Source organism: Sarcophilus harrisii, chromosome 4, assembly GCF_902635505.1.
Source record: "Sarcophilus harrisii chromosome 4, mSarHar1.11, whole genome shotgun sequence".
Lineage (NCBI taxonomy): Eukaryota > Metazoa > Chordata > Mammalia > Dasyuromorphia > Dasyuridae > Sarcophilus > Sarcophilus harrisii.
Genome location: NC_045429.1, coordinates 34,988,837 through 35,000,064, shown reverse-complemented (window position 1 = coordinate 35,000,064; position 11,228 = coordinate 34,988,837). Strand labels below are relative to the sequence as shown.

The 11,228-nt window shown below is 37.2% G+C and overlaps 1 protein-coding gene across 1 annotated transcript in view; it reads left to right on the top strand.

Annotated features, from left to right (window-relative positions):
- Positions 1-750: 750 nt before the first annotated feature.
- LRRC8C (leucine rich repeat containing 8 VRAC subunit C) overlaps positions 751-11,228 on the top strand; it is a 109,439-nt gene continuing 98,961 nt past the window's right edge. The window contains exon 1 of the mRNA XM_031969351.1: positions 751-808. Coding sequence (XP_031825211.1) covers positions 786-808 — 23 coding nt within the window. The 5' untranslated portion in view covers positions 751-785. The remainder of the gene's footprint in view (positions 809-11,228) is intronic.

Sequence of the window (11,228 nt, the reverse complement as noted above, 5' to 3'; positions counted from 1 at the left end):
TTTCCCTTTTTTGATCTGATTTATCTGATAATTGTATAAATATGTATACATATATTGGACTTAACATATTTTTACCATGTTTAACACACATGGGGCTATTTGACATCTAGGGAAAGGGTTGGGGAAGGAAGGGAAAATTAGAATATAAGGTTTTGCAAGGGTCAATGTTGAAAAATTATCCATGCATATGCTTTGAAAATGAAAAGCTTTAATAAAAAAGAAAATGTGTGAATAATAAATGCACTGAAGCCTTTTTATGTCTTTCATGGAAATATGAAATATTATTTCAACAACCCATTTAAGAAGTTTTTAGAGAAACACACAATCCCTAAGTTGGAATGGGTTCCCTCAAGGCTCACCTAGTAATTCCATACTTACATCGACTTGTTTTTGTATTTCAGAGTTGTACTAGATTACATGTTCCCAGTCAGTAAATTATAGTAGCCTATACTAATTTTATATAATAAAGGCCAGGTGGCAAAACACAACTTGTTTTAAATATTTTAGCCTACTAAGCAAACAAATTTTTTCATGTAAACAACAATTCCTAAATATTTTCATTTTTTCAGAAAAAAAAATAACAAAACACTTCAGAATTTTTCCCAGAGGTTTTTTTGGCCTTGATCTCTAGCTGGGATTTTGTCTTCATTGTCTGACAGTCTGATCTGAGGAAAGCATTGTGATGTGAGCTTAGTTAACCAAGCCAGAGTCATAATGCACAGTACTTATAGCAGTGCAACACAGTTTATTGGCCCTTCGGCTGGATCTGACACCCTTGAGCAACCATGGATAGAGTAAGCCTTACAAGGTAAAATGGTTATCTTTCTTTAAATGTTAGCGGTTTAAAGTCAGCATCCAGTGTTGTGATTTTTGGGGGGATAATAGCAAGATTCCTAAAAAGAAATGCATTTAAAAGTTGGGATGCCTCAAAGCACCGATCCATGGTCCATCTCAAGTTGCCTTCTTTGGTGTTTATAATTTCCCATAACTGGGAAATTATCTATAAAATGCAAAGAAGGAATGAGGAACAAAGTCCTAAAACTTATAAGTGGAAAACATGAAACACTGGGAAAATTGAACCCTGGCATAAGGTTCACTAGTAAGAAGAGAAAGGGAATGCATTCCTCCCCCTTTCCTTTCTAATTCTCCAAAAGAACAAAAATTTCAGAGCCTTTTTTTAAAATGAAAATGTGAAAAATAGAATCATAGGACTAAAGGGAAACGAAGGGTTTATCTCATCGATCTCCTCTCCTAGTATTGAGATCATCATAAAAATCCACTTTCCTTTTACCAGAACGAGATGCTTGTTAGTCTCCACTGGTAATATATCATTCTAGTGTCTCATAGTCCTTTCAATCAAGTTGTCTTAAATCATTATAAATCAATGATCAGAATAATCACTTACAGGAAGCATTGGATTTGAGCCCTAGACTAGACTAGCCAGTCAGTTGTTTGTTTATCTAACATGATTTAAGAGCTCCTTGCCTATTTATCAGACCTAGTGGAGGGGAGGTAGAGGAGGGAAAGAGTGTTTGTATGTGTGATTTTTCCTGGGAGGAATATTTACAATTGGGAGCACTGTAAAAATAATGTCAGTCATTTAAAATGGGACCAGAAGAGGTGGCATTGAGCAGGATGGATAGGGAGATTGGGACTTTGAAGTCAGGAGGATTGCTTCTTAGACATCAGTTATTAAACCTCGAGCAAATCATCTTCTCTGAGTTTCAATTTGTTCATCTTGAAAATGGAAATAGACAATAATTGCACTTGCTTCAGATAATAGTTGTGCCGATCAAATGAGAGAATAAATGTAAAGTGCTCTGCAAATGTTAAAGAGTTATAATAGATGTTATTGATTTACATTTTGCTGCAATGTTCTGGCAACTAGGTGGCACCATAGTGCATAGAGTGCTGGGCCTGGAGTCAGGAAAACTTCCCTGAATTCAAATCTGACCTGGGAGGTGTACTAACTGTGTGACCTTGGACTAGTTACTTAACCCTGTTTACCTCATTTTTCTCATCTATAAAATGAGCTAGAGAAGAGGAAATGGCAAATCCCTCCAGTATCTTTGCCAAGAAAATCCCAAATTAGGTCAGAAAGTCAAACACAACTGAAAAATGACTCAATGACAACACTTATAGTCACGTGACATATTTGATCTTGCCTAACCTCTAAAGCCCATTCTATTTTCCACATTAACTTAGTGGGAATTAATGAGAATTCTTTATTACAATAATTTATTTAGAAATGACAAACAAAAAAGAACAATATTATAAAATGCTTTCTTAACATTTCAGAGAAATTTCATTAATCATATTGTAAAATAAGTGAGTCTGGCGGGTCATCTTGGAAAAAATCAGGACTCATTTGTTAATATCCTTATTAATAATATGATTATTATTAATAGATGTACACTGAAAATATTCAGAAATAGAAAGGGAAAGTATTGGTGTAATGATTATGTGTGCCTACAGAAGCAATATGGAGGTGATAGAGAGAAAACTAACTTTGGAATCAAGAAGACCTGAGTTCCATTATACTGGCTGTGTGACCTTAGCCAAGCTCATTATTCTCCCAATGCTCTAAGGCGAGCTTTGAAGACAGGGATGGGGAACATCCTGCCTATGTGCTATATATGACCTTTGAAATCATTTGCTAAGGCAACCGCAGGGGATGATAGCTGAAAGCTAGGTACAACCATCACTTACTTCTTGAATTCTATAACTTGATAAGGTAGTATGGCCAGGGAATGATGTTACAAATATCCAAATGGCCCTTGGAAGAAAAAAAAATTCCCCGATCCTGCTTTAAGATATATGCAGAAATAACAGTTTGGTTGTGTATACTTATTTTGTATTTAATTTATACTTTAATATATTTAACATGTATTGGTCATCCTGCCATCTAGGGGAGGGGGTGGGGGGAAAGAGGGGAAAAATTGGAACAAAAGGTTTAGCAATTGTCAATGCTATAAAATTGCCCATGCATTTAATTTGTAAATAAAAAGCTATTTAAAATGATAAAAAAAAAAAAAAAGAATATATGCAGTAGAACGGTCCTGGTTCTGCATTAATAAAAATTAAAATCACCTGAATCCTTGAAACAATTATCACAGATCCAGACCACCACCATGCTCCTATCCCCAACAAAAAGTATCTGTAAGAGATAACATTTAAGAGACCAAGGTTACGTGGTATCAGGGGGCAGACAACAATAACAATGCCCAAGAAAGCCGTGGCAAGTTATTTAATTAATTACTAACTTCTAGATCTACCAAGATAGACATCTTTTGATGAAGAGATACTGTATCATGTGCTAACATGTAAGAATTTGAGTCTGTAAACATTTGTTATACCCCTGTCTTGTGGCAAACCACTGCCTTAGAGAATACAAAGCTAAAAACAAAAGGAAGCTGAGCCTGCCCTATCTGAGAGTCTGGAATAGGGAAGTAACTGTGGATGAAGCTGACACAGAATAATTGTTGAATGAAGAGATAATTGTAATAAAGATGAGGAGAGTATGTGATAGGCAAGGGAAATTTTGGTAGACAGAATAGTTCAGGATAACATTGGAAAATAGCCATCCAGGTTGTCTGGACAGAGTACATAAAGGCAGGGAGGGGAAGAGGATAGGGAGAGAGATAATCTAGAATAAAACTGGAAAGATAGGTTAGAGCTAGATCACAGAAGGCCTTAGTGGTATTTCAATTCCACTAGAAAGAGTCCATTTTTTATGTTGGAGGCACTAGGGAACCATTGAAGGTAAGTGAGAGTAGGGAATGAGTAATCAGCCCTGTGCCTTACACATATCCTGGGCAGCTATGTGTGAAGGGATTGTCTGGAGGAAGGTAAAGTTGGGCATAGGGAGGAAGAGTTAAAAGCCATGGTGAGAGCCTAAAGAGTGATAATTGGTGTCAGGTGAATGGAAGAGTGAGGTGAACGAACACACAGATGTTGTGGGCATTCAATGGCCAAAGTTTGTCAACTGATTGGATGCAGAGGAAGACAGAAAGGGAATAAGCAAAGCTCGCTCTTAAGATTTCATATTGAGGCAAACAGTTTTAAATAAATATCAAAAATCCCAAAGGATGATAGGCAAAGGCCAAAGAAAAGCACATTGCTCCATAAAAATGAACAACAAAGAAAGATATTTTGGGTTTTTTTCTCCTGAATATGGTGGCTCCTCCATCCATCTTATCATAGGAGATAATTATTTGTGAGAAATGATTGCATGAATAACCTATAACCAAATGCTCCCCATCTCAGAAAGGGAGAGAAGAAAAGGGATTGAAGGAGAGAATTTGGAATTCATAATTTAAGGAAAAGAATGTTTAAAATTGCTTTTAGACATAATTGGGGGGGGGAATAAAACATTATTTAAAGAAAGAAAAATGATTGCAGACAATCTCAGACTCGGTTCTGGAAGGTAAATCTTGAAAATAAAGAGCAAAGGCATAAAAAAGCCTTTGTTATGACTCCAAAGGGAAGACTCCACCTCTAAGTAAAAATGATGAAGAGATAAGTTGCTTCTGAGAAATATTGAGTAATTAATCCTAATTCTAGACTCTGGGACCACCCCCAAAGTAAGTCAATCTTTCAGTTCTATTTGTTGGGTGTTGATAATCATGTCAATTCAAATTAATAAATTAAAAGCATTTATTAAACAATTATTAAGTTCAAGAACCTAGCACCTGCTATGTACAACTGAGCTAGAAGATCAAAAGAAAACAAAACAGCTCCTGATCTCAAAGGATATATGAATTCTATTGCACAATGTGTGTAACAAATATATTACAATGTCAATGCTGTTTCAAAATAATTTCAGAATGAGAGAGTATTGGCAAATGGGTGAAGGCAGGATAGTAGATTCAGAAAGATGACCTATAGAAGGCTGAGAAAGCTGTTCTTTGAAAGAACTGGTAGTTAGAGATGAGGAAAATAATCAATCCAGACCTGAAGACTCATGGAAGAGGGAGACCTATAGTTTTATTAGAATAAGTATGTTGGTGGAGGCCTGTAGTCTTAACTGCTAGGAAGGCTATGGCTAGTAGATCACTTGAGCTCAGGAGTTCTGAGCTCCAGGAGAGGTAAAGTCCAGCACTCATATGGTAAACCTTCTGAAGGACCACCAATAGGCTGTCTAAGGAGAAGCAATCTAGAGCAAATCAGAAAAATAAAGCAGATTAAAGCTCTCATGCTAATCAGTATTGGGATCAGGCCCTTAAATGACCACTGAAGGTAAGAACTAATTTATGAAGAACTTTGAATGGCGGACTGAAGTTTTATTTTATTTTTGAAGCAATAAGGGACCACTGAGAAATTTTTGAGTTGGAATATGGTATATCTGACACTGATTTTTAAAAAGTTTTTTTTAATTTAATTTTTATGTAGCAAATAGGCTCTGGGTTCATTTTCCCAATTTCCTTCTTCCACTTATATCAGCAGGTCCAGTTCCCAGAACCTGCTACTAGAACCCCTTCTTTGGATTTTAGAAGTTGTCCTCATAGAATTGGGGATAGCTTTCTCTACTACACCCTTCACTGGATCTCTAAAGATTACTACTCTGTTTTTATTTTGACCAGTCAAATCTTGGTATAATTAATGAACAACTTACGTCAGTTAGCTTTTACAAAGAGCTGTTTACTAAGAAGATATAGCAACCCCAGAAGTATAAAAATGTCTCAGCAAAACAAAGAAGGATATACACTCATTCTTTCTCCTTTACATCTTGGTGCCCAGGGAGAGTAGACTCAACTTATAAAATATTCCTCATAAAGCAAAGGGCCAACTCTTCTCTAGTATCTCAGTTTCTGCAGAGTTTCAGTAGAGAATGTGTTCTCTACTGGGTACTGGCCCTCCTTTCATTTACTTCTGAGCTAAGGCAAAAAAAGTCACTCCTCCAGGCTACACTGGCTATCAGATTCAGTTATTCCGGATTCCTATATGTACCTTTAGTGATGTTATCTTTTGAAGCTCAAAATGTCATTGTTTTCGTGATAACCTATGATCATTAAAGAATAAACACATCAGACAGAAAAGAAACAAAAGTACAATGTATTTGTTTGAGGATACTTGGTGACCAAGTGAGAAAGGGATTGCCACCTGCTAAGAGCATTTTGCCTTCCTCACCTAGTCAGTAAGGGAAAGAGACAGACGACAGAGAGAGAGAGAGAGAGAGAGAGAGAGAGAGAGAGAGAGAGAGGAGAGGAAGAGGGGCAGAGAGAAAGAGAGTCAGAGACAGAGATAGAAACAGAGACTGTAACAGAGAGACAGAGAGACAGAGATTTTTTGTCTGTCCATGTTTTTTATAAGCATACTCAGTTCCAGCTCAGCAGCTCTATCTCATCACCTAATAAAGCAATGGGAAACAAGTCAATGAATTTCTGTGCATGCTCTGTCTTGAAAAGACCTTTCCATGACTGTTCCACCAATGTATTTCCATAAATAGGTTCATCAAGCTTCCACTCAAATTTTCTGCAGGAAAAACAAAATGTGCTTGCTCCCAGGACTGGGCCTCCAATGGCTAGTCACAGGTTACATTAACAATCACTTTCCCATTCAAATACATTGAGCTTTCTCCATTTCCTTACCCAGTGAGCCATTGTTTCTAACAAAAAATAAAGATGAAGAATCCATTAAAACTAAGCCAGCTCACCAATACTGGCTTCTAAGCTAGTGATGAGGCGATCTCATTTTGAGTCAGGTGACTCCCTTGCTTTCCTAAAAAATTCCAAGAAAAAGAGCCAAAAGTCTTGAAGAGAAACCCCTTCTCCCAGTGCTGGGAAAGCTAAATCAGTATTCGGAGTTGTTGCTTTTTCTTTTGTGCTAAAGAAGAATATTGTTAAACCGATAAAATTAAGAAACATTAAAACTAGAAGAGTACAAGAAAATATATATTGTTTTCAGTTTTGAGAAAGCATAGTTGGGCTTGTTGATAATTATTTTCTAAAACAAAGAACTTTTACAGGTAAGTTTCCAGAGTAGAGTCAAGTTTATGTGTGAAACGAGAATAGTCACAATAATACTGCTTCCACTAAAGTTTCCATCCAGGGTCAGTGACAGCCACACCTCAGAAGTAAAGGAGACAGCAAAAACACTCTCTGGATCTTAAAAGTAGACCTCTTCTCAGGTCTTTAAAGCTTTCCTGCATTGTTCTAGCCTGTGAAGTTTGGTATGAGGTTACTAACAAAATGTAAAACGATTGCGAAATGATTTCTCGGAGAAAAGCAATGAGAAATGGGGATCGGGTTGGGGATCAGGAAAGATCCATTTTAAGTAGTGACACCTAAGTCTGAAAAGGGACTCTGATATGAAGAGGTTTGAGGAGAAAGGCAATTCTAGGTCTGGGTGTCAGTCCATGAGAAGTACAGGAAGGCCTGTTTGAATTGTAACGCAAAGCTCAGTGTTACTTAAATGTAATAATTAGAAGATTTAAAGCTGGAGTGACTTTCATTTTTTAAGATCCTCTTGTTACCTCTTAGATCTGGTTACAAGGTAAGCCATAGATCCCTGGGATGTGTGCGATGTTCTCCCCAAGAGAGCTTTATTAGTTTCCCAGATTATTCGCCTGCCATTGTCAAAGCCCAGAGCAGCCATTCCCTTGCGATCTTTTTAATTAAGAGTCCTGCTTTCAGTAAACTACAAGAGAACAAGAGCTACTTTCAGGGAGCATGATCGGGGTATGAATACCATATTGTGAAAGACAGGGATGGCTAGACTGACTCCAACTGCTGGGGGAAGGGCCTCAGGAACCTTGTGGAACACACAAACACAAATTTAAAGTGAACCTTGTCTGCCTGCCTGGAGAAAAGCCTAGCATGCAAGTGGGAACAACCAACCCTCTCATTTCTCAGTGTGCAAAGGCACTCTGCTCTCTGCAGAAGAATTAGAAGTAAAGTCTCTAGGAGGGCTTATTTTTAGGCCCAAGGCACCACCCTTTCCTCTGGCACCAAACCAGCTTTGTTATTTTAGGTTCAAGGCAGGGCTTTTCACCTCTAAGGCCACTTAGTTTACAGAAAGTTTTCTAGAGAATCTCTTACCATGCCCTCACTTGGTACTTTTAAAAGCAAGGATTTCAGACTCAAAACTTGCAAAAAGGTGAATCTTAGCTCAATATTGATTGAGAAAGTGTTAACTGGTGCACATGTTGCACAGAAGAGGAATTTAGAGCAACTTCATGCTCCTTTTCACCAGGGGCACACCCACAGGCGCAGAAAGAGTCTCAGAATATATAAGCAAGAGAGGATGTAAGACAGGATGGGTTGGGTGGAGGTGTTAGTTTTGTTATTATCACCAGGCATGGTCAACGACATTTTACAAAGGAATCCCAGTTAATTTCAGTTTTAAAATAGTACGATGAGCAAGATTGACTTTGATACATCTATGGTTAACTGATGTGGCTATTCCTTCCAAAGAGACAGATCGAAGCCTATTTTTGTCTGTGGAGAACTGTGTCTGGTGTTCTGGGTCCATGCCTTCCCCTAACTCTGCCGTCTAGCAGTAAAGTGCTAGTGAAAAATCCTAGATTGAAAAGTCAAAGGTTTAATCACCCTTGAACCCTTGGTAGTAAATGAATGTCAGGGAAAGGATAGAATGGTTATTTGTTAGCAACATCCAGAAATCTACTTTTAACACTGGTTTCCTCCGGAATCTGGTGCTTGAGTGATTTAGAAGACCTCTGTAGTTTGGGTGTGTACAGAGTTTTAAAGTCAAACATAGAATGTGGATTTTATTATCAAATCAGAACCAATTTGAAAAGTTTCCTACCTAATTGTGCTTTTAAAAATAGCTACACGTAGTTTTCTTTCTCACTTCTATCATTGAACATTAAAAGAAACTCCTTATAATAAATAAACCTAGTCCAGTAAAATAAACCTGCCACACTGATTATATCCAAAAATGTATGTTTCATTCCACTTTTGTCTATTATCTAGTGATATTGTATTTTTTTCTTTTTCAATCCTCTATTTGTTCTCGAAAAAGTAAACACTATTTTTTAGGTAAACAGACATACACATGTGTATATATGTAAATATATATTTACATTTATATACAAGTGTGTGCATGTTTACATGTACATATGTGTATACATATAGATACACATGTGTGTTTCTCTTCCTTTCTAGCTCTTAGAGAAACCACAGTAGAAGTATATTTAAATTTTTCAAACCAACAACAGATTAAATAAGAGGTAACTATTCATGACATGTTATTGTCACTTAAAGGCAGTGTGATAGAGTGGGTAGTGCTCAGCACTTGAAGTCAGGAAGCATGGTACCCTGATGATTAATTAAAAAATAATAGTAGGATTCACATAGCACAAAGTACTTTACATAGTTTTCAAAGTTAAAAATTCCTTATGTATGTTGTTTCATTTAACAGCCTTGTGAGGGAAGTGCAATGATTTACTCCCATTTCACAGGTGAAGAAGCCTAAGGTCACATAGCTAGTGAATATCTGAGGCTAAATTTGGAATCAGGTCTTGCATCACTCATATTGTGTCACCCAAGTTGCCTCCACTTAAAAAATTTCCTTTGAGTTCTCTTCCATGTCATCTCTCAGAGACTTAGTTTCCTCATTTGTAAAATGAGAGAGTTGGATCACGTGGCCTCTGAAGTCTCTTTTAGCTCTGTATCTATGATCTTACAGCTAGAAATTGGGACTGCACTTGTGATTTCATTGGTGGAAGTAACTCCTAGGTGAAGAAATTCTCTTTACTAATGTGGGTTGAAATCTTCTCTATATCAATATCTTATAGATATTATAGAACATTGAGAAGTGACTTGCCTGAAATCAGAATAGTCAATATGTATCTAAGGTATTGTGGTCTTCCTGGTTTCAGGGCTAACTCTATCGGCTTTGCCTTCCAACAACACTACAATGACCTCACTTCAAATTCACCTTGACCATGGACAAGTTCCTTAATCTCCCTGAGACTGGGAAAACTGAACTTTATCTACTAAATCCTAAAAGTGTTCTAAAAGAGTTCTGTCTAGCTCTGTTCTATGTCATGGTGCAGGGAGTTCCCATATCCATACTACAATGAAGAATTCACATATGAGTCTCTAATTTGCACATTCCTGTCACAAAAGATTTTTGCTTAAAAATGAATCTGCCTATAGGCTTCATTGAAATAGGAGCTACTTTCCTTCCCTTCCTTCCAGTAATCTATAAGGGTTCCTTTACACAGGCTATTAATTAACACAAAGACTTGAGGAGGGTAAGGATCCTTCACAGAGAAATTAAAACTAATGCAATGGCAGCCACTGCTAACTGTAGAGCAGTAAACAATAAAGATAAAGTATCCCTGGAAATATGTGTCAATAGGAAAAGGTTTCAAGTTTCAAATATTTTATCAAAATATAAATTTGCTATCAAAGTATTGAAAATTGTCTTCATTATAGCTAATGTTTTCAGTATCAGTAAGTCTTAGATTACAGTGGCCTTCTGTGTCAGTAATCAGTGATAAAGGGTGCTGCCAGAAAGCACTGGAGGTACATTGGCTGCAGAATTTTATTTAAGAGTAATATTGCAAGGGAAATCCAGGAGAGTCCCCCATGCCAGTGTTCCCTGATTCCAATTTTATCCCTGATATCCAACCACATGATCAGATCCTTTTCCAGGGAATAGAGGGTTGTTTTTGGGTTTTTTTTTGGGGGGGGGAGGCTTAAATTTAAAGGTCAGAACTGGGTTGATTTGTCACTTCTATAGCCAACGGTTTCATTTGAGTAAGGCATCTTTCCAGGTATGGTTGAAGGAGCCCAACCAGGAAATAAATACCAGCTTATTTTTTTTGTCCTCCATTGCAAGGAGCCAGCATCGTGTAGTAGAAAGAACACTGTGTTGTTAGTTTTTTTCTGTGCTGTGGAAAAGAGGTAGAACTTGGGCCTGGCAATAATCAGTCAGTTCAGTTTGTGTGGGAAATTGTGCTTTTGGAAGACACACTTTTATACCCTTAATCCAGAATATGAGGAACAGTTGAAAGAGGAGAATTAACATTTGTGGATAGGAATACAATCAGTCAGTAAACATTAATTAAGTATCTACTATGTGCCAATAACTGTGCTAAATACTGGAGATACTAAGAAAAGGCAAAAAAAAAAAAAAATCTCTGTCTTCAAGGAGCTTCCAGGGGAGACAACATTCAAATTATGTACAAATAAACTTTGTACAGGATAACCTGGAAAGGACTGGGAAAGAGAAGGCACAAGAAATAATGGGGATTAGTA